This window comes from Cinclus cinclus, chromosome 2 (assembly GCF_963662255.1).
Source record: "Cinclus cinclus chromosome 2, bCinCin1.1, whole genome shotgun sequence".
Classification (NCBI taxonomy): Eukaryota; Metazoa; Chordata; class Aves; order Passeriformes; family Cinclidae; genus Cinclus; species Cinclus cinclus.
Genome location: NC_085047.1, coordinates 101,527,786 through 101,551,284, shown reverse-complemented (window position 1 = coordinate 101,551,284; position 23,499 = coordinate 101,527,786). Strand labels below are relative to the sequence as shown.

At 44.2% G+C, this 23,499-nt stretch overlaps 1 protein-coding gene across 1 annotated transcript in view; it reads right to left on the bottom strand.

Moving 5' to 3' along the window:
• Positions 1-9,245, bottom strand: part of NHS (NHS actin remodeling regulator) — a 242,449-nt gene extending 233,204 nt beyond the window's left edge. The window contains exon 1 of the mRNA XM_062515135.1: positions 8,780-9,245. Coding sequence (XP_062371119.1) covers positions 8,780-9,179 — 400 coding nt within the window. The 5' untranslated portion in view covers positions 9,180-9,245. The remainder of the gene's footprint in view (positions 1-8,779) is intronic.
• Positions 9,246-23,499: the final 14,254 nt, after the last annotated feature.

Sequence of the window (23,499 nt, the reverse complement as noted above, 5' to 3'; positions counted from 1 at the left end):
CCTATCTTGAGTTTCATCATCCAGAAGATCTGATTTCTGCAATCATGGACAGTCACTGGCATCTGAAGAGAACAACGCTTGGTAATGCCTTTTTCGGGAAGTAAAAAAAAAAAAAAAAAAAAAAAAAAGGAAAAAAAAATCAGGCAAAATTGAGCATGCACAGAGAGCCTGGTTTTGACTTTAAAGCAGTCTAAAGCCTCTGGACACACTGACATTTTTCAGTGCACATTATATATTCTGCTCCTAAAAATTACCCAATCCTGTAGCCACTGATACATACATCTTCAAGAAGGATTAGCACCAACTCACCCTCTGTCCAGGTCAAACTTAAAAGTCTGTTCAAACATTGCCAAGATAACAAAAAAAACACTTTGAGAAGGCAGGGGGAAAAGCTGCAGAGGCCTGAAGACTCTGTGCATATTTATAGCACAAACACACTGCTCATTCCCCTTAATCACATGCACACACTCCCAAGACATCTCCTCCAAACTTTCTCAGGGACTCAGTCTGAGTGGCTGTAGTTCAAAGTCCAACTGCCTTGGCAGCTGTAAAGAAAGAGAATACCATGGTGGCTTTGTAAGAATTACAGTGATCCTATTAGAAAAAAATATGTCACTCTCTGCTGGGACTTAACATGGCAGTGCCACGCAGCACTCATTGAATTCAACAGCATTTCAAGCACACAGCTCCTGGTGTAATAGGACTACAGGTTTAATTAGGTTCCTATCAGTATTGCTTTTTTCCTGCCTTCAGCCAAGAAGGTATAAGAAAAGATTGTCCAATACAGATACTGCAATTTAAAGTCTCAAGTTAAGAACACAGTGGGTGTATATCTACTTTAAAATCTACCCTAAAAACATGCCAGTTGTTAAACTAAGCAGTGCATTAGAAGCAGTTAGATATAATGAGAATGTAAATGGAAAGTATTCTAGGGAGATATTTCAGCTAAAAACAGCATCTATGCTATCTTTTATTTTAATCATGCTCTAAGCCCTGCCTTTTTGAACTTTTTATAAATTCTGCTATCTCCTTTTGCAGTCACTTACATATTGGTACATAAATTCAAAGACGAGAAGCAATTAGGAATGAAGCGAAGACTCCCTCTCTTGATGCTAATACATCAAAGAAAGTGAAAAAAAACCTTCCCCCCTCATACACACTGGGTAACACAGAGAGCTTCTGCTCTTCACAGCCTAATGGCTCAAGTAGTTCCAATCGAGAGTCTGATGTCAGCCTCTGATTACATGGAGATGCCAAGCGATTGGAAAGAGCAGCCTTTGTACAATCCCAGCTCTCTGACTCCAGTGACCACACAACCCTACAACAATGCTTTTAAAATGTATGTGTATTACTCAAATCAGCTGGTCTTGGGTCTTTTCCCCACTTTGGACATCATAACATTGCTATTAAGAGTTCCCTGGGGGTATCTGCTTGATTTGGGTACAACATGTGTGAAGGAAATGTGTCAGATCAGGGGCTTTTTTCAACAGCTGTGGCTTCCCTGATCTCTTTTGCTCCCGATCTCTTTTACTCTCCAGTTTGGAGAGAGGAAGAGCCAGGTGCTGCCTTTAAACACGTATTTGAGAAGTCTGTTTTTGCCCAAGTGGAGAAGGAGAGATTGGGACCAGTTCATGGCAGGGGTCAGCAAGGCTCCCATCCTTTTTCTGCACCTTTGCACATCTCTGCCAGACCAGCCTAATCTGATCCTCAGAATTGAAGCCTCAGAACAGGTAAATCTATGTAAGAAATGCCAACAAAACCTGATTCTGCTGATCCAGAACAGCAGCTGAGTGGCTCCTTGAAACTGGGTATTTGTACTTCCTTCCTGCAAGTCCTTCCCTAAGTCCAAGGAGATTTGAGAACTGAGCAAGAGTTTTTTGGAAACACTCCAGGTCCTTCATCTTTCAAAGAGGAAAATGAACGTCTCTTACGCATCTGAACCAACAGGTGCATGACCTCCCCATGCCCTCAGCACATTACCAGAGTCCACATATTTCTTCATCACTATATCTCCCCTGTATGAGCAGGGGAACTAACTAAAAGTAGGAATTACTCCATTTCACTGGAACATTCATCTTATGTTTCTGTATGAACACAAACATTACGCTATTAAGACTTTTAAATAGAAGCATGGAGTTTTAAAGAGGCTGTAGGAAGAATTTCTGTTAAACCACTAGATCCAGAGTAAGTTGATGTCTCTTACAGGTCTGGCTGCATCTTCTCTGCAGTTTTGCTTCTGTGTAAAGGAGACCTTGTTGGTCTTAAAGGAGCTAAAACATTCCCAGCAGAGTTTCTAATAAACCCACTGGAGATTCTTGTTTGGCTCTTGAGCATGAGCCAGAAAGAAGTTGCACTAACTACTATGATATTACACACCTGTATAGCTGCAGTGAGGTGGGAATCAAGCACTAAATGTTTTTCATGTTTTTTAACTGGCAGGCTCTCCATCTAGCAAATAAAACCCCCAAACATTTGAACCTGGTACATTAGCTTAGTAACTACTTGTGGAGTAACAAGCAAGGAGCTATAGCACAGACAAAGGCTTTCTGAGCTACACCAGTGGAACACCAAATAAATGATATTCAGCAAAACTCTAGGAGATTTTCACCTGTATAACACCTGTACACCTGTATAACAGGGAACAGCTTTGGAGGAAGAACACTACTTTCTGCTCTTCATCTGTTAGCAGGCTGTGCTAGATAAAGCCCGGTGAGTCTACCTGAGCACTGAGCTCTCAGAGCCTTTCCACCGAGCATCTCACTGGCCTTGGCAGGACAAAGGATTTTACACCATGCTTTTATCTGCAGAGAGACCAGAGTCTGCATTCCACAAGCTAACAGGTAACAACCCCAGTTTTCAAATAGTTACATCCCTGCCAAAGCCACCTGACATTCAGTCCCGCTGCCTTCTACCACATACTAAATGCATGAGAAAAAAAAAAACACCTCAAGCAACACCTCTGAATGGTCATTTTTCTGTGTTAAAGGTCTTCTATTACCATTCTGTAAACAAAGATAAGGCGGTTTTTCTCCTAAATGACAGTACTCTAGCTAATGGTGCTCTAGTGAATGTTAAGGTAAAGTGGGGATGGGATCCTTAAGTGAGCAGGTTTTTCTTCCTCTGTCCCTTTGTTGTTCTGAGCAGTAAAGGTAAGCCCATGCTTTGGCCTCCTTCTCCTTTCCACTCTGCTAATGTGACATCAATCCTCTGCATTTAGAAATAACCATGCACTGAGGAAATTCTCCAACTTTCCCACACCCACAGCTTGGGTTATTTGCATTCACAGGCAAACTACAGACAAGTGCACCTCAGAGGTGAGTCCTTTAACACGAATGAGCACACAGTGACAACACAAAACCAAGAGACTGAACCTGGCACGTGAAGCCAAAATACTTTCTCCCTTCCCAAAACGACAAGTGAAGAGGTTGTATCATTCCATTTGGGCAGGTAAAGGACACAAAGCTTAAAGTGATGGATTACTACATCCAATGTACAGCTGCTTTTCTTTGGAGATTTTAGTCTGCATCCAACAAAAACTTGCCAATTAATGTAATTTCAGTGTACAAAGGGAGCTCTGAATACATCCTCTTGCTCCATATCCCCCAGGTTACATTAGTGTGCACCCCTAAGAGTAACTACCCCCACACTTAGGCTCGCTAACTATAAAGGACAATAATAAAAGTTAAAGGAAACTAGGAATCTCTTCTGTCTCCAGCAGTACCTGATATATTTTTGCGTAGATGTATCCAGCCCATGATGATCTACAGCTGTGCCTCAGCACCACAGAAAATCCATAAAATGAAAATTGCACTTTAAATCTCAAGGATCTTGAGAAGCTGAGATAAAGTGCAACTCTTATCCTTCCATCTTGGATGCACTTTTTTTTCTTTCAAGATGCATCTACTCTTCAGGTCTTATGTACCTCCCTGAAGATCTCTGCAAGGATGGTCACCAGCCCTAAGCCTGGGGTGGACTTACAATGCAATTGAATTCTGAGATGGAAGCATGACAATTTCTTGATTCCATTTCAACAGCAACTGAGACTTCAGTACATTAAGTCAAGAACAAGGAGTGCATTTTCTGATGAGCTTTGGGTCCAGTATATGTTTTGTAAAAATGGTAGGATTGTGGCAGAAAACACATGAAAACCTTTTAAGGGATTAAACATTTCCCTATAGTGCTCAAAACCCAAACAGAAAAGCATTTTATCAGTGTGGTTTAAAGTCACACTAACATAAAAAAAAACCCCAAACCAAACAAAATCAAAACAAAACCACCTAAAAAGCACAATGAAAGAGACTAAAAGCAAGAGTGAAACTTGCCAGGCTGTTCTCCGTAACCAACTTCAATCAAACAGAATAAATTAACGCAGAGCCTAAAATTATAAAGAATCAGTTCAGAGATATCCTTTTTATCTCAATACTGACACTTCAGGAAACAAGAAAATCCTATAGAGTAGCTCACTGTAGAGATCCAGGGGCCTCTGAAGAGCAGAGTAACACTGGAGATCCCCACACTTCTAAGCAGCTGCATCACTAACTGTTAGCACATAGCAAAATCAGGAATGGAAAAGTGGAACAATGAAGATACAGCAGGCAACTTCTGGAAACCATACAGCTTTTAGAAAGATTGGCTACTGGTAACACATTGATGCTTTAGTTAAAAAAAAGCCTGGAATGTGTGGAATTCTCTGGGATGCCAGGATGCAAAAAGGATCTCATTAGCTAGGGCTTTCAAAATCTGCTGCCTGGTTGTTGCCTATTATTCAGAAAGCAAGATGGCTTACATCATCAGTTTCTGTAAAGTACAGTATTCCAGTTAAACTGCCATATCTCTAGTGCCCTAGACTGAGAAATCATCTTTCCAAATAAATATGGAGGCGTTGAGTCCCAAGTCTACACACTAGTATAACACTTCTATGTTTCTCCATTACCAAGATAATCAAGCATCTAATAATAAAACTGGGCAGTACTACACTGCTCAGTACTCTTGCTGGAAACAAGAAAACTCTAAGCAACATCCAGACTGACAACAATCATGTTCTTCCCACACGGTTCTGCTTTAGAAGCAGACCCTGGAGCTGCTCATGATGAAAAGCAGTGGACTGGCAGAAGGGCAAAGTAGTCAGTTCAGGAGCTGAGCAGGAAAACATCTTTCACCCTTGTTTCTCTTACATTCAGAGGATGGGAAAGGATTCATATTTGCAAGATGCTGGCTGACCAGAGGCTTAAAAGAAAGATGAAAGGACAAGCAGCTTCTGGGGAGGCAGAGGCAAGGGACCTTGAGTTTTTGAAGATGACCTGCTTGTAACTGCCCAGAATCTGTCCTTTATTGTGCCTAACAAAGTTTTTCAATCACACTGAACAGTGACAAAAACAAAGGGCAATACATAGGTAAACACCGTTACCAGTAGCTTAGTAGAAGACTTTTAAGTACTTTTCTTAAAGCAAAGTACACACATACTTGCAAATGTTCACCACTGCAACAGCAACAGAACTGAGAATGTTAAGGCCTTGTGAAAATGATAGGAGTAGTGATAAGCATTACTGAGAAAATGCCAGTTTTAATTAATTTTAATTATTTTTTAACATTTCCTGAATCCAACATAAAAGTTTTAATATAATGACACATAATTTTCAGTATAATATACAATATTATTATGCAAAACTGTATTATATTCTATTTCCAAGTGAACTCCTTTCCTGCTCCCCTTCCCCTTGGTACCATCTCTGCCATTGCCAAGGAATGTCATTCTGGGCAAGGACTGCCCCTCTAACCACTGGCTCCAATAGCTCTTGAGATGGCATTAGCCCATCATTTCCTTTTCCTAACACAAGGAGTGTTCACAGGGGAATCTCAGAATCCAGCTGGCTTATGAGGCATGGAGAAAAAGGCCTTCCACTGTCACAGCTCAGTATCTAGAGCATGTCCAGTAGCATTATTCTCAACTCACTGTGCCGAACTTGAAGTTGGAATATGAAGAATGTCTCACTGTGGCAAGATAGGCTAGTAGTTTTAAACTGACTACTTGAAAAACTTGTGATTGGTATGCACTGTGCTGGTGTTAACCTCCCAGTACATGGTGTCTTGGTCAATGCACCAATAAGCCCAGCCCCTCCAGACTCATAACATGCAATAAATTCAATGTAGCCATTACAGTCATGCATGGGTGGGATAGCTGTATGCCTGTCACTAACTTGTTCCTTGTGGTTGTGAGTCCAAACCTCCAGCCAGTTCTGAATCATTCTTAGATGTGTCATTTGGGCTGGACAGCCAAAGACAGCCCTGAGGCCATCCCATCATTTCCATGCTTGCCACAGGACACAGAAGTCAGTATGCCTTAATGTGATGCTGATTAGGTCCTGGGCAGATCTGTGACCACCTGTGATTGCTCTCTTGGTTTCAAAAAAAAACCAAACAACTGGTGTAGTAACTTGAGTGTAATACTTTGAGGACTGAATTATGTAGGCACTTCATGCATAAAACAAACATTAGCATAGTCTTGCTGAAAGTAATAATGAAGGAGGAGGCGTCAGCCCGGAGAGTTAAAGCACACTATCATTATACACTACAGGGAAGATGGGCAGCTTCCTGACAGGCAGTTTTATCGGTCCCTTGGGAACAGTGAGCGGTTCTGGAGGCCAAAGGGAGATATTGCTGTGGGTGTGTATGGATTTTGGGGCAATATGAGGAGATAATGTGTAGAGTGGTGCTGTTCAGCCCTGGGTCTCAGCTGAGATGTTCAGATGCAGCACTATGTAAATGCAGCTCTGCTGATCCAACAGTGGACAGGGAATAAAAGCAGCCAGAGGAGGCAAAGAAGTTGACTGTTCAAGTACATTGGATTGTATCGAGACTTTCACCCTCAGGGAAGATGTGGTACAGCACTGCATGGAAAGAAGTGATGAGGACAGGGAAGTGTGCTTTAAGCAGCTGTACAGCTGCAGGCAAGACACACACCTACTGGAGGATGGGTGGGGGCAAAGCCCTCCCTTGGCTGACCAGACCTAGGGACATCTGCAGATCTATCAGTGGCACTGTGCTGTATACAAGAGGAATGAGGAACAGCTGGCAAACGCAGGGAAGATCTCAAAATTTTCTCCCCTCTTAAAAAGAGAAGGATTAAAAAAAAAGCCCGAACACTAAAAAAAATGGATTCTGCATTTATCATCTCAGGGGTAAAGCCAGAATCTCTAATTAAGCAGATGACATAACTGTGCTGTAATATCAAGATTTTGCTCTGTGATTTGCAAACAAGCTGCACTTGCACAATCCAGAAAGAAAAAAGCCATACAGATTAGAACAGCTAAGCTCTGCTCTCACTTACATTATTATATACCCACACTTACTCAGCTCAAAAGACCTACAGATGAGAATGTGATACGAGGAGTTTCATTTCCTCAGACAGTTCCCTCACTAGCCCAGCCAAGCCTCCTTCTCACTGCAGTTTCCAATCACAGCCCAGCACTCTGCTCTGATTACACACTCATCCCGAAACCTCAAAAAATCTCCCTCGGTCTCATCTGTGGCTGGTGTACATTAATACATCACCAGCAAAGTCACTGTACATCTGCTGAGTGTGTAGCTTAAATACTGTTGAATACTTAAGGCTTAATTCTGTTAATCAGGACAGCTTCATTGATCCCAGAAGAGTTATGTATATTCCACAATACTCCAAAGGGGAGGAAATCCAAAACACAATTTTTAAACAGCATATTCACAAAAAACACTGAGAAGAGGGCACGGTCTTGTTTACCCTGGTGTAAACTCACTTTGCTGTACTTAGTGGAGGTACTCCACTAAGGATTCAGAGGGGTACAGCAGAAGACAAAAACTAAGCCAAATCCTCCTTTCAAGCCATTGCTTTTCCTAAAACAGATACTGAGAGGTCAGAACCAACACCAATCTCTGCTACTCCAGACTTTCAATCCACAGCCCTATCTATGAAAAACACGTATCCACAAGTGCTCGGGAAGCATATGCACCAGTGAGAGCACGAAATCATTACACTCTTGTGAACACGAGCCATATTCAGCAGAAATCAGCAGCTGTTAGGACTACAGAGCTTTTCACTGCTTTTATAGTTTGGGTGGAGAAGAAACAGGATTCAAGTGCTGCTTGCTCATAACACAAGTTTTATATTGCCTTGATCTTTATCCTCCTCCCCCTCCTCCACCCTCCCCTCTTCGCTCTTCAGGGCCACTCTTTAAACAGAAAGAAGTCATTAGCCAAACTTCCTTATTTTATGGCCCCGACAGTTAGGTAACGACGAAGCAGTTTTATTATTTCTACTTAACAGCATTCGATCGGGAATTCAGAGACACTTTTAAGGGAAAGATATCTGTCGGGGAAGGCGGACAGGCCGGCAAAGGGACAAAACCCAAATATGCCCGAGTGCGGCGGATCATCTCCACCAGCCCCGGCGCCCCGCTGATAGACCTCGTCCCCCTTCCTGGCCAAACCCTTGGCTGCAGAAGATGCGTCCCGAGAGCCCCGCCAGCCAGCTCCTTACGTAAGGCACAAACCACTGACATCATCCCTCCCGCCGGCATCGCCGCGGCGCCCAGCGGCGCCCGCAGACCCGACCCGACCCGCGCCCGCCCGCCCGCTCCCTTCCCACTCTGCTGCCTCGCCAGGGCTCCTTTCCCACCGACTCTGGCCCCAAACTTTGCACGGCAGGTTGCCAGGGGATGGCTTTCCCCGCCGGGCGCTCCGTGCTGCGGTGCGCTCCATCCATCCCGCGGTGCGCCCCATCCATCCCGCATTCCGTGGTACTTACGCACTGCCTCCTGCTTGGGGTCGAGGCCGCGCACGGCTCCCTGGAGGCCGGCGATGCGGCCGTGCAGCGCCCGTACACGGCGGTGGGTGCCCTGGATGTCAGCCTCGACCTCCTGGAAAAGGGTGCAGGCGTGTCGGGCCACGTCGGAGAGCTGTCGGAGGATCCGCGACAGGGCTACGTTGCTGACCGAGCAGAGGTCCAGCACCATCAGCACCGCCGCCGCCTCCCTCTCCCCGCCGCCGGCCGCCTCAGCGCCCTGGCTCGCCGTGCCCGGCTCCTCCGGCGGCGGGTCCCGCGGCGGCGGCGGCGGCTCCGCGCCCCAGCTCTCCTCCAGCACGGAGGCGGCGGGCTGCCGCCGGCACAGCCGCTGCGGCTCCACGATCCGCTTGGCGAAGGGCATGGCCGAGCCCTCTGCCGGAGCTCTCCCGGGCTCCCGCGGGCACTGGCGGGGATCGCTGTCCTCCTCCTCCTCGTCCCTTTCCTCCTGGTCGCCGCCGCTCTTCGCCCGCCGCCGTCACTCGCGGGCGGCCGCCGGCGGGCGGCTCATCGCCTCGCTCCCTCCCTGCGCGGGGCTCCTGGGCTGCAGGGCGGCCGCCGCACCGCCGAGCATCCGCCGCTGCCGCTGCCGCCGCGGGGAGCCGGGGCGCATCCGCGCCGCCTCGCTCGCTCGCTCGCTCTCTCCCTCACGCCGTCCCGCTCCGGCGGCGGGTGTGAAGGGGCGGCCCGAAAACCCGGAGAGAGGAATCCCGCGGCCGCGAGGAGGAGCGAGCCGCCGAGCCTCCCGCCCGGGCGAGCGGCGGGGCGGGGGCGGGCGGGGGGACCGGGGCGGTGCCGACTCCCGCCGCCGCCGCGGGGAGGCGCTGCGGGGCGCGCGCGGGCCCGGTGCGCGGGCGGCGGAGGGACGGGCGGCCCCTGTCGGGCGGGGAGCGCCGCTCCGGGCAGGCTCTGCCTCCTCGCCCGATTCCTGTCCGGCGGGAGCGCTGCTCAGGTGCGCAGAAGAAGGAAGAGAAGCCGTCTCGAAGGGCAGAAGGGAACCCAACTCAGCGAAGGCCCGACTGCTGCGGGAGGGTGGTGCCCGCCCACTGGTGTCGCCTCCCGGGGCAGCGCAGAGGTTGTTCTGACTCCCTGAAGTCAGGTGCGTGCACTTGGGCACCGGCTTCTTAAGGAGGTGTCGGGGAAAGCTGGGTTCCCGTCAGACAAGGAGCGCTGCTTCTGACGCGACGCAGCTCAGCTGCCGTACGTACACTTCCGAAAGGTGAACGTGCCTAACGAGCAGGCATGGAATCTGAACACGGACTCTAAATTACTGGTGGTAAATACCACTGAAAGAGGTACTGTAAAAGGCGATCCAGGCAGATGCAAATACAGGCATTCCACAGTTTGGAAACAGCAGCTTGTTTGCCCGCTTGACCTTAACTTGTCATCCTTGCACTTGAGTGTTGTGGTACAGTCTGTCATTACATGACAACATAGAGGCAGCTTTTAATTACCTCTGGTCAAATAGCCTGAGCTGCAGAGAGCATCGCTGCCAGCCTGGTGATACACATATCCCATGTCCTGCAGATACAAGAACTAACTCCTGGGACAAGCTTAGGTCCACAGGGGGGATACAGCTTTCACAGAGATCAGAGTCTGAGCTGATGAGCTTTGCTGGCCCTGCTGCTGGCTTTTAGCATGGACCATTCATGTGCCTTCACGCTTTGCCTCTGGAAAGAGGAGTACCATGGCAAAAAGTCAGCAGCTCAGGTCTTTTGCTCAGGTTTCCAACTTGGCTTGAAATGGGTCTCAGCCCTATGCTTGGGCAGGGAGGAAGGCACAGAGCCTGTCTCAATCTCAACACCACTTCCCCACACTTCCTGGGGGGCTTGAAGTTCAGGTGTGACCCAGTGGGAGCAAGCAGGGATGTGAGAGCTGTCCGAGGTCCAGGGGCAGTGCTCAAACAGTACTAAAACTATTTCTTGGACCCAAGATGAGCCAGTACTAAAATCACTGGGGTATTTGTACCCCACATTTCTGAGTTTCCTCTGCATCTGGGGGGCTTTTTGCTCTTGTAATGGAGCATGGATTGTACTCCTCTACCTACCTGGGGAGTCATGATATGTTATTTATAAGTCACTGAAAGGTATTTTAATATTTCACTTGAGATTCATAAAGTGAACTGGGGGAACTGTTAAGTCACAATGCTTCAGAAAGAGCAGCAACCACCTAAATTCATGTGGGAGCAGAAGAAAAGGTCCAAGAAACAGCAGTATAGTATTCACCAGTCAGGAGCAGGAAATACCTCTGAGGAAATCATCTCAGGCACTCATTTGGCCTCTCTCTCAGGAACATGATAAGCCAGTGAATTGAGCCATAGGTAATAGGTAAAAGCTGCAAGGCGTAGTATATTAGATTGCACCTTACCACAGCCTCCCCATTGCTCAGACAGGACAAGAGCTGTGCAGCTCTCTTCTTTCCCTTGAAAACAGCACCTTGTTTCTGGCAGTATTTCCCAATTCAACCTCAGCAAAGCTACCAGAAGCCAGTGCTTCCTCTTAATTTACTTTTCCCAGTCTCCACATTTACACAGACTGCATGGTCTTTCTTTTTACCCCATGTTTGGAAAGGTACATCTTACCTTAGGGACCCTACAATTCCCATGACAGTTGTGTGACTTGAGTACAGGACACACAGCAGCAAACCACACAGGAATGAACTTGTTTAAAGGAGGAAGGTTCTGCCAAGTCTGTGCATCTCCACCACAGGGAGCATATTTTCATTTTGGAGGTTTGAAGCATTATTGTCCTTCCCTCCACAAGTCTAGCTGTTGCCTTTTTCTAACTTTTTCCTGGCAAGCATAACAGGCTCCATATGCAGCTTGGGTGAGGGGCACTGGCACTTTCTATCAGGCAGGTGGAGATACCATGTTACTTTCCTCTGGTCAGAACACAGCTCTTATCTTTGGAGGTGCTGGGGAGTCAGGTTGCCCAAGTCATACAATTGCTGTGTGTTTTTTATCAGTAATATTGTGTGGTGAAAATCCAAATTCAGTAGCTTCTCAGCTGCCCCTGGGATTGCTCTTGCTCTTGCTCAGCAGGAGATGTAGTAAGAGGGGAGCAGTCCCAAAGATTAACCTCAGTCTCACCCAATAGGTCTTTGGAGTTTCTTACAGCAAAAGGAGAGGAAACAAATCTTCCATGGCGGATTTTGAATGTTGTCTCAGTTCCGAAGTGACTCTCAGAGGTGCCAATCCCAGCCAAAGCTGACTAGAGGCGTCTCTTGGCTAGAATTAAGCCTCAAGACCCAGAGTATTTAATTTGTGAAGACATCAACCTGGACCAACCAGCTGCATTGGTAGATTTCAAGAAGCACTTGCTGACCTCTGAGATTGAGACATGTCAGAAAGAATATGAGTCATGAACAGAGATAAATAGATGAAACAATTACTCGTGTATTTATTTATGGCAGGAAAAAAAATGTCGTGTTGAACTGTATTGCTTTTTTGCATGTGCTGAGCTGTATTCACTGTGTTAGTTGCTGTACATTTAGGTCGGGATGCTGCTGTGAATGGTATTGGTTTTCACCCATGTCAGTGAAAGGCAATGGTTTGCTTTGAAGACACATAGAGTGTAGGAGTGGATGAGTGGGCTAACAGAGTAAAAGAAAGGTCCTGCTTGATCTCTCACGAGTGCTGCTGGTGGTAGCTGGCATCTGGTCATAGCCCACAGTGAGTGTTGTGCAGTTTCCCACCTCATTCCCTCTGCTGCGCTCATTCCCTGGCTCACTTTGACTGCTGGTAGCCTGGCTGAGCTGTGACTTTACAGCAACACCAGCCAGGGAATATTCCTGCCTTTGGAGACAGAGGGCAGAGCCATTGGCAGATAAGAAAGGGATCTGGTTTCCTCCTGCGGGAGCTACAGGAAGCAGGGAGGTAGGATTAGGTAATCTCACCCCCATTTGGCAGGGCTGCTCTGGCCTGCTGCAGTGTCTCTTGTTCTGCAGTGCCAGAAAGGGAGGAGAGGCTGATGAGTGCTGTAGGCTACTGTCATTTCCTCCTCTTTCCACAGCTGTCAGGAAGGTGCCTTTAGGCATCATATTAATGAAGATGTGGCCTTTTGGCTATAATGTGGAATCTGTCATTGCTGATGCTAGCCCACCCTAAATATATCACTTATTTATTCTCAGCAAAGATGTTGCAGACAAAGCATTCCCAAACTTGTACCCACTCAGGCTAGCAAAATTACCCTTGTTGAAAGGAAAGTCCCTTCAATATTCAGCTGTCAATCTGCACTTAGACCCAACCACAATGTTCCTTGATCACATTAAATGTAAAAGTCCATAAGGCAGGAAAGTAGCAGTCAGGGTAGTTCCCTGTGAGTTTGGACCAGCCCATTTAGGACTCTCAGTCCTGCCTGTTTGTTTCAGCAGGTAAAAGTTGAAATCATTTCCAGAACATGGGACATTAAGATTTTACTGGGAGATTCCTTTCCTGAAGAGGATCCTTAATTTTGAATGGCTTAGTGAGGCAAAAGGCTGGTAATTCAAATTTTGATGGCATGTCTAGGACACAGAGGTGATTTTCTCCTTCAGTGAAGGCCACACTGCTGATGTACTGAGGCACACATCTTACTTCTGGTTCCTGTTTCCCTAAAGCTTTAGTGGCACAAACAGCTATACAAATGTTTGCAGCATGCAAGAGACCACAAATCTCTTCTAGGAGTTGCTATATGAATATGACTAGATATTGGTGTTCTGTAGGTAGGAGTATTCCCTGTTCATCCTTGTGTCTCTCACAATACTCACAAAATCATTGTTGCTGCCAGTTTGCCCTCACTACTAAAGCTGGGCAGTCTGAATTTTCTCTTGTTCTCTGGGCCAGGACACCCTTTTTCCTCATTTTTTTCCTTCTTCTTTGAGAAGAAGAATTTTACTGTTCTCAGTAGAGCTGTTTCCTAATCTTTCTCACACCTCCAGCTGAGGACATGTACAGGCATTAGAATGGTGAGTGTTTCTCTGCATTAATCTCGCTCCCATCCAACTGCATTTCCCCAAGCACTCGTGTGCTGTCACCAGCTTACACTGATCCAGCCCACTACTGCTCTTTCTGGTAGCTGCTAATATTTGTATTGCCATAAACCTTTTCACCCTTGAACTATGAGCCCACTGATTTAGTTATTGGTTTAAGTGGGGAAAATACAGGGCCTGCAGCAGTCCTTGTACCTGTAGCAAAAGGAATGACTCGACTCCATATAGTGCTGCAAAACAGAATTGAATACATTCAAACTAACTTCCTTTCTGCAAAGTGTCCTAATTATGGTTGTTACAGAGTTTACTTGCAATCAGAGCAGGGATGACATTTCAAACTGAAGAGTGATTATTAAATTGACACTTCCTTTAAAATGTGCCTGAAGTCAAGACTGACATGCTAATTGAATTTTATTAGCAAGAAATGTCTGTTTTAATAGGGGAACTTCCTAATCTCTCTATCAAGTTCATGCTAAGTGAATACCTAATCATTACTACCTGGTATTGCTAGTCAAAAAAAAAGCCTCATTGGAGCATCCCCCTGAGAAGCAAATGCTGTAATTTCCTTTGATATCAGTATTAGTTTCACAGTCATATATCCCATTGACTGCTAGCACAAGGAAGAAAAAGACAGAGCCCTTTAAGCCTTTAAAAATAATAATGGTTAAGAATATGCAATAAGTCCAAGACCAAATCAAAATGATGCTGGGTATTGCTGGCAAATTTCAGGGTCCCCTAAAACACATTAAACATTTCCAACAACTCTAGTATGACAGATACCAGTGTACCCAGCATTATCCTAGAGAATACTGATGCTCATTTTGTCATCTCAGAAGAAAGGAGTTGTGTAGAGGACAGTTGGGATACCTTTCCTAGACTCCATACCAGAACACAACACAGCAGTGTAACTGCAATACTGGAGCAGCATCCAGCTCCAAGCTGGACTTCAGGAAAACCAGATTCCACCATATGGGCTGTGCCACTCTATGTTGGGAAAGGGCAGGTGGGTGCTTCTTCAGTAGACAAAGCTCTCAAACTAATGTCTGACTCTGTTCTATATAGGAAAGCTCTGTTGAGGCAACATCACCAGCAGCCTTAGCTCGAGTGCTGTGATGCCTGACTTCAGCCAGTGTAGAGAACTGGTTAATTCAATCTCTACAGTCCCAAGTGGGAGCATTCACAATGAAAAAAAGTTAACACAGGGGGTTATATCTTAATGAAACACAGTAAAAGGAGAAGCAGACAATAAACTGTGCTCTTTGCAAAGAAATATGATCCCTTCTAGGAAAACAGAAGGGAAAAAGATGTTTTATCTCTAGTGTGAGCTCCATCCACCCTCTTTTTTGCTCTGACTTCTTAATTGCACTTGATTTGATAGCAGTGGGGGTTTAACCTATGTTGTGGGTATTTTCACTGTTGTTTTTAATTTTGCCTGCTGGCATCAGGCAGTTTGTGCACATCAAGCCAAGTCTGCTGTCTTGATTCAGGACTCATATGACCTCAGCTGACATTTTGCCTGTATCAGAACACTGGGAGTACACTACTGTAGAGAAAATATTTATTTGGAACAGAATGTGAAAATCCCATCATCCACAGATGAGCTTTTATCCAGTATTAACAACACACGTTTTTACACATTCAAAAATAATTTGGCACATGCAGTTTGCATGCTGAACATGTCCTAACTCTCTGTCATACAGTCTAAACGTGAAAGTAATTTCAAGTTCCTGCATTCTGGAGGCAATCCAACTTGCGGTTCATGTCACCAAGTCAAGGGCAGTAAAATGTCACTTCCCTTATGCTCACGATGAAGAGCTGAAGAAGGAGATACTCTGGGAAAGGCTAGATCAGGTCAATGCCTCTGCACTTTCTGTTGCTTCTCCCAGGGGCAAGGAACTTTAGTTTGGTTGGGTGGGTGTTTGCCTGGCCTGTACCTTTCTGTGTTGTGGTGTGACCTTAACTCGCTCAGCCCTGGGTGCTGCTTGGAGAGCGAAGCACGCTGAGCTCTCTCACTTTGCAGTGCTGAGAGGGGAAGCTCAGTGTGCATCACAGGTTTCCTAGCAGTGCCTCATGCCAGCCATTCCCCCAGGGGTTTAGCCAAGCTCTTGCCTTGGGCTCGCTGAGGTGGATTCCAACAGAGCAATTCAGGTTGGTTTCACCAAACTGATGAGTTTCCAGTCTCATGAGTGAGAGTGCATTAGGGTATCACAAGCTCTGGCCAACATTGTACTGGCCATATTCCAGCTCAGTGTGTCAGAAGTTTAATTTATTGGAAAACCTGTGCTCCAGGAGAACAAAATAGCAAAAAAGGGAGCAAATTAGGATTGAATACCACTGGGCTAAGTCAATGCAAAAGCTCATGCTACCCTGCACGTACTCTTTCCAGCTGTATGATTTCCATTATGAATAAATTTTCTCTGCCAGGAGTAACTCTTTGATTTTGAAAGAAATCAAAATAACAAAAGATATATAATTACTTTGTAGGTGGGCTAATTCCTTCTTCCATCTCTTTGTCCACAACAGAGGCAAGAGGAGTAGTTTTATGCTTGGTGGCTTGGCGGTACTTCCAGCCCTCTACCAGCAGAAGGGAAAGGCACCCTAAACATTAATATTTTAAATCTTACCATAAAGCAGTGAAGGCTGGTTTATACTCTTGAGCAGGCTGAATAGTTCCTCCATGTAGCAGAACTGGTGCTGGAAGTACAGCCAGTAGCCCAGCTTTTAAGGAGACTCTTGAACTGATATAAATCATTTTTAGTTGGAGACCACTTGTGGTCTCATCATGGCCAGTCAAATTAGCTTCCTGTTTTGTTTTACAACAAGTAGTACTCTAAGTGATCTGAAAATGCACCATAATAGGAAAAGTCTGACGAAGTAAGTGATTACTATTTCAAAGGAAGGCAAAGTTTATAGAAGTATAATTAGTCATCTGCTCTTAAACCAGAAAAATATGGTGGAGAAAATATGTCTTTGGAGTTTTAAAAAGAGATGCAGAAATACGTTAAATGATGGAAAGTCATTAGAGTCTGCATTTATTTTAAGAATAAACCGAGCTATTAGACAGTTGCCCACCTTTATATCTACTCTTACTGTTTTCTGCCTAGTGGGCTTTCTTCCTTGTGTACAGAAAGAACAAAAAAAACCACCCAGCCCTATCCTGTTTATGGTTGAGTTGCAATATGCTGAAAATTATTATTTCAGATTTTGTACATTAAGTCTGTCTGCTGGCAAGAGGAAAACCCTCTCATATTATCTAATTATGGCTTCAAGCAGCACTAATGAAGAAGTTGTGCAGGCTGGGGCCTGTTCTCTCCTCTCTGGAGGCGTCAGCAGAGAGTCTGTGGTTGTGGTCACACAGAAATGGGGAGGGAGGCTGGGGCTGCCAGGCACAGCAGCCTGCAGAGGGAAGGTTAGCTCTCAAGAGCACAAGAGTGGAGTCAAGCCCACACCCAGTGTAGGTCTCAGCTTCACTGAATCGAGTCTGAGACCCCCCCATCAATGCTTTCTTCCCCTGGCACCCTGGTAGCCTCTGGGATGTATCTCGGAGGGGATGGAGCCCTCCATGCCTTGGGAAGGAGATGTGCACAGCTGTGCCAGCACAACTGCAGCACATGTCTACAACTCCACTTCTGGCAGTGGGCTTGAAGCCAGCATGAGAAGCAGCTGTCCAGCTCTGGGGAAGTTGTGTCTGGTTGTTGGAGAGACTCAGGTATACATTCTCTAGAATCAAAGGAGCTATTGATGTAAAATAAGGCAATCTCAGTGGAGACTCATGCTAGATGAGCCAGGCTACGTAGTCAGAGCAAGGACTGAGCCATGGCAATGTAGATCAGGTAACTTGCCAGTTTAGTATCAACTTCAATTTGGCTGTAAAACCCACTGTAAAAGTCGAACATAAAACTCACATTTGAATTCCCTGCTGCCATTGCTTACCTGTTACAGATTCCAAAGCCAACTAGTTTAGTTTAGCATTAGCTGTGCTGATTTTGTAAAAACAGTTGAAACCATAGCACAGGCATACATATAATCATTTAGAGTAATGCAGAGAATAGTATAGATACCAAAGAGAATCAGAAGAAACTCCACTGATAGCTGGCCTACATGAAGAAAAAAGAGGCTCAAACTTAGATATGAGTTGATTGGGATTTTCTTCTACATCTCATTAACCTCTTGGATGGAGAATCAAGCAAAGCTGTGATTTATTTACCATAGATGCACTCAAAGGATACTGCATAACTTAGTTTCTGGCACTGAGAAAGTTATTTGCAGTGATGAATTTTTAAAATTCTTTGGAGGAAAGTCAGTGCATATTCCCTTCCCCCACCAAATTAAAAAAAAAAAAATTGCAGAGTAACGTTCAAAGGCTCATTAAAAACAACCAGGGAAAATAGATTACGGAGACTTCAAAGACTCATGATACTGGTTAAGAATCAGCTCTCTTTTTCAAAGAAAATGTTATTAGCTAATCCTTAAAATTTGGGTTTTGGCAGATGACACAGTATTTCCTGCAGGTGCAGAAACTAGACAGTATTAAAAGAGTTCTGGTAGTGCACAAAAAACTTCTCAACTAGACTTACAGTTCCCTCTGCTCAAGTCAGCTTGGGAGCATTCCCTGATCCCTCATAATGAAATTTAGCAGCATTTCAGAAGGCTCTAACCACATTAAGCTATGTATCTTCTTTATTGAGAAAGCAAGCCTGTGAAGATAATGGGTTTTGGGTTTCTTTATGTTGGGGGTTGGTTCTCTCCCTTTTCCCTCTGTGGAATTTTCCCCATTGTCATGCTAAGATACCTGTTGACTGGGCCCTGGTGGCAAGGGGGAGGGGAGAGAGGAGGGAAACCCCTCAATACTCAAACATCCAGAAGAGCAGACAGAAGGCTCTGCCTTGCCCCATTTCCCCCACGGAGTTCAGATGAGAAGGACGATCGCCGCTTGTGTCCCACCGCTGCCATGCCATCGCCGGGAGCCATCCTCACTGCTGTCAGACCCTGCCCTGCTCCCATCTCACTGTAACCTGCTACCATCCAGCACTCTGCTGAGCACTGGGACCCACACCGTGAGCAGAGGGCTCTCTCTATCTCTCTCTCCCCTGGGACAGCTCTGCCATCATCCCCAGCCCTCCTGCAGCTCTGCGGGACCTGCCCGCCCCCAGCACCGGGAACTGCAGCTCGGGGAAAAGGTGCCTGCAGCCAAAAAACACTGGGACTGAGTTACTGTTCTGTTTGTGGGTAATTTCATAGCTGTTGTTGTTCTTCTTTGTCTTGTTAGATATACTAGTAAAGAATTGTTATTCCTACCCCCATATCTTTGCCTGAGAGCTCCCTTAATTTCAAAATCACAATAATCTGTGGGAAGGAGGGATCACATTTTTCAATTCAAAGGGAGGCTTCTGCTTTCCTTGGCTGACACCTGTCTTTCAAACTAGGACACTTTAGTAAGAAAAATAATGTATTAATTATTGCTATTATCTGTAATATTGGAGGGAATAATAGAAAAGCGAATGCAATGAATAATGGAAATAATACCTACATAACAAATACACAAATGGAACACTATATACATGCACACAAACATCATTCCACTCCACATTACTGCTTACATCAATATGGACATGCTTTGCCTATATTGTCTCTTTTAGGATCTTCTTTATATGGTCCCGTGTGTGTTTTTGTCTGCTCTGTCCATGGCTAATTCCAACTCCTCCATGACTTAGAAGTCCCTGCTGATCAAGAGAGAAAAGTCCAGACAGATCTGTCTGAAGTCCTTTGTGAAACTGTGATCCTTTGTCTTTGATTTGAAACTTGACTGTCTTATGATGACAATTTTGTCACTGAGACTTTCACCTGAAATTTGGCCCAGATGCCCAAACCTATGTCTTACTGTTTTCATGGTAACAAATTCCTTGAAGTCAAATAACTTGGGCTTAAGATTCTCTTAGTAGGTAGCAACCTGAAAAGGAGCACCAGAATAAATAAGTGATGATGGAGTAGTGGCAAAATTTGCAAACTTATTCCCATTTTCTACAAATTTGAAGAACTTTTTTGCAGGTATTAATTTTCAGATACAGTCTGAACAACATTGCATATACATTCAATTAAGACTTCCAGGTGAAATTTAAACTACAACAAAAGTGAAGTTCACAACTTGTAGAAAAGAGGTGATAGGAGCTCATTAATTCTAGCCTTAATGATAGAGACCTGTGTCTGTGTATATGAGGAGATAAAAATGTCAGAGGGACACAGTAAAGCTCACCACTTTACCAAATGCTTTGCACATGTCTTGTTGAAAGTATTTTGAAGTGTTTTGAGACTTTGGATATGTTATACGGGCACTTGCATTTACTTGTAAGAGACAGCTACTCCTATTACTCACAAGTTCATTCTCTGACAAGTATTTTGTGCCCATACACAGTATCAGGTATACAGTGCTGACAACTAATATCAGAAAACTTGACACAGTTACAATTGTTTGAGCCATGTGTGTAGGCACCACAAATCAGACACAAGATATCACATTAAAAAGTTAACCTAGTTCAAAAAACGAATATTTGACTTGCCTGATTTACTTCAGTACCTAGAGAAAATACATATTTTCCAATACATATTTTTAATTAGAGGTCTCTGAGCAGTCTGTGAGAGCTAGGACAGGTGGTAGAGTATGACTGATGATACCACATGGGATTTATACAGCATTATTAAACAGGTGTCACAAACATTATACCTGTGTGTGTCCAACCCTTCCCTCACCCCCAAAAAATCCAAATGCAGGCACAAAACCCACCTAGATCCACATTTAAATTATTGCACAAATGTTCAATTTTTCCAAAGCATCTCTTGTTGGCCCTTATTTCTCTAGTTTTATTGACATTTGCACAGATGTGTCAAAATGCCTGCTGAAAAATTAATCCAATATAATACCATTCAGAGAGCAAGAGGGCTCAGGAGATTTTTTTTTTTTTTTTTTTGAAAAGAGGTTTAAAACAACTTGGGTGCTATAGAATATTTATTGCTCAAAGAAAAATAGCATAAAATTCAACAAGTGAAATAGATGTTTTTGGAAATAGAAAAGCTGTGTTGTAAGTGCAGGGCATCTGAGCAGAGCTGTAAAAGTTGTTAAAGTTCTGATTTCTTTTCCACAAGTTTATTTTCCAGCAGATGACAGTGAATTTTGGGTGTACTGCAGGATCTCTCTCCTATTCCAACACAGACTATTCCCTGTGGGAAGACGCCATTGAGGGCAGGTAGGGTAAAGAGTAGGAAGAGGGGTTTCAGAAAAAGCACATTTTGAGGGCCACTCTGATCATAACACAAGTCTCCTAACTGTAATTATAAGAAAGGTATCTAGAACCCTTGTACATGCTCTTTACTTAATGTCATGGTACAAGGAGTTGTTCTTCTTGCTAAGACCAGAATTGTGCTCTAAAAATGTCCTTACCTGCCCCTGGTTTACAGAGGCACTGTCTTCCTAGTTTGGACATCTCAGTGATAAACTCAGTATCAATAATCAGGAGGAATTAATCTGACTCCCAATATCTCTGTTTTAGAGAAGGATATGCTCACAATATATCTCAACATCTTCTGTATTAGATTAGTGATACCAGGGTTTCCAGTAAATTTTCTGGAGTCTCTTGCTCTTCACATCTAGAAGGCAGAGAAACAACGACCTGTGGAGGATGAGTGTTAAGAAGGGAAACATCAAAAAAAAGGACACTGGCCACAGTAAATTATAAAAGCCACAGTGGTTTCAAAGTATTTTGGTGTCTTTATCCAGTCTAAGTAAGTAGGAACTTTAGTGGTAGGATAACCAGTTTAGAGGAGGTGGCATTGAATCATGTTGTATGACCTTTGCTGCATGGAATGTTTTTTGAAGGCAGTATAACATCCATTCATCAACCATTATGTTCAACCAGAGAACACTTCCCTGTTCATTCACTACAATGACAGTAAGAACTACATCAGAACCCTCGTCCTGGCTTATTGTAGTAGTCCTGACTATGTATTTTATGTGGATTTCTCTGTGGCTGCCACACTGTCTGTTGTCAATTTTAGTTTCCAAATCATATGTGTTTATTGCTACTTTAATAAGAACATTTGTTTAGTTAAGAATATTTACTATTTTACACATATCTTGACAGCATCCATGGCTGTACAGGCAAATAAAAATGCTGAGTATCTGAATAAGGACTGAGAGCACTCCCTCTGATTCCTTACAGTACAGTCCATGCTACCCACACTAGGCTCTCTTCTGTGCAGGGGCAATAACGTTGCAGCGAGTCTGTTGACTGGAGAATGTGTCAGGATGCTGTTCAAATGAGTGCTATGGCACCCAGAATAATTACGACTATGCTACTTTTGGAATTGAATGTAATCTCCTCTTCAAAAAAAGAGCTTTGATAATCAAGAGAAAGGAGAAACATGAGGGAAAAGGTATATTTTTTCAACCTTGTTCCTACAACTTTACCTGCATTTGTTACTGTTTTAATATTTGTCGCAATGCTTAAAATCTTACCGCAGGCAAAATGTCTCAACAATATTATTTTCACTTCAGAACTAGACACAGAATTCCAGCCCCGTGAGTCTGCCTTGACAAGTGACACCGAGCATTGTTAAGTAAAATCAAATAGAAATGGCAATTCAGAAAAATCCGTGTGCAGACCACATTAAAAATTCACTGCAACATCGCTGATCAAGTATAAGGTCTTAGGTTACATGAAATGAGTTACTAAAGCACAAATTGTTCTTGAGAGCTACTTATCTTGCTCTCCATAATTAATTTAATACCTTAGATGAGGAGAACAAAGGTTAAGGCTTACTTTCTAGTGAGGGTCAGTGTTGAAGAACAGCCTCTAATTTTTCTTCTACAGAAGTTTAAACATATCCTAAAAGTGTTAGACAAAATCTATACAGCTTATGCAAATATATTGGAATTTGATTGGAGAAGTTCACATCAACTGTCCAAGTGAATCCTATATAAAAGCAAAGTGTGTGGACTGCAGAAAGCAAATTATCAGATAATTATCAGGTAATTAACACTATATGCATAACAAAACAGTGAAACTAAAGATGGGAGGGAACAACTGTTTAACCTCAGTCAAGTTTTGGCCAGAATGCTACGCTTTTGTACCAGCTGACTGACCACCCCAATAACTCTGTTTTGGCAACTTCAAGTTTTGGCCAGAATGCTGTGCTTTTGTATCAGCTGACTGACCACCCCAATAACTCTGTTTTGGCAACTTCAGTGTAGGTCTGTATCCTCATGAGCAACACCTGAGCTCTGAATTTCATCCCTTTAAAGATGTTTACCACTCTTCACTGTTGGTATTAGATTTCTTACCAAACTTGCTACAGTTCTTCCATTCTAGACCAAGAACTCCCATAAAAGGGAAAATACCCCTTTAGAGCAGCATCAGTGTTATGTGATATGTTTATTTATACCTGGTTGTATCCAGATTAAAAAGCTGTTATTACTCTTTGTTTTCAGAGGACAGCAACAGCAGGCCTCAGACCACAGGGGACAGACAGAGTTGCAGGCAGCCCTTATGTAATTCTTAGAGGTACGGTTTTAATAGAATAGATTAACCATATGATCTAAGTCAAATCTTTTGCTCCCATAAGTCAAAGTGATGCCACCAGTTCTGCCACTTGCAGTGGCCAACATGAAGCTCAGAAACTTTCAGTCTCTAAAAATGGAAGCAGACTGCTCATCCAGCATCGGG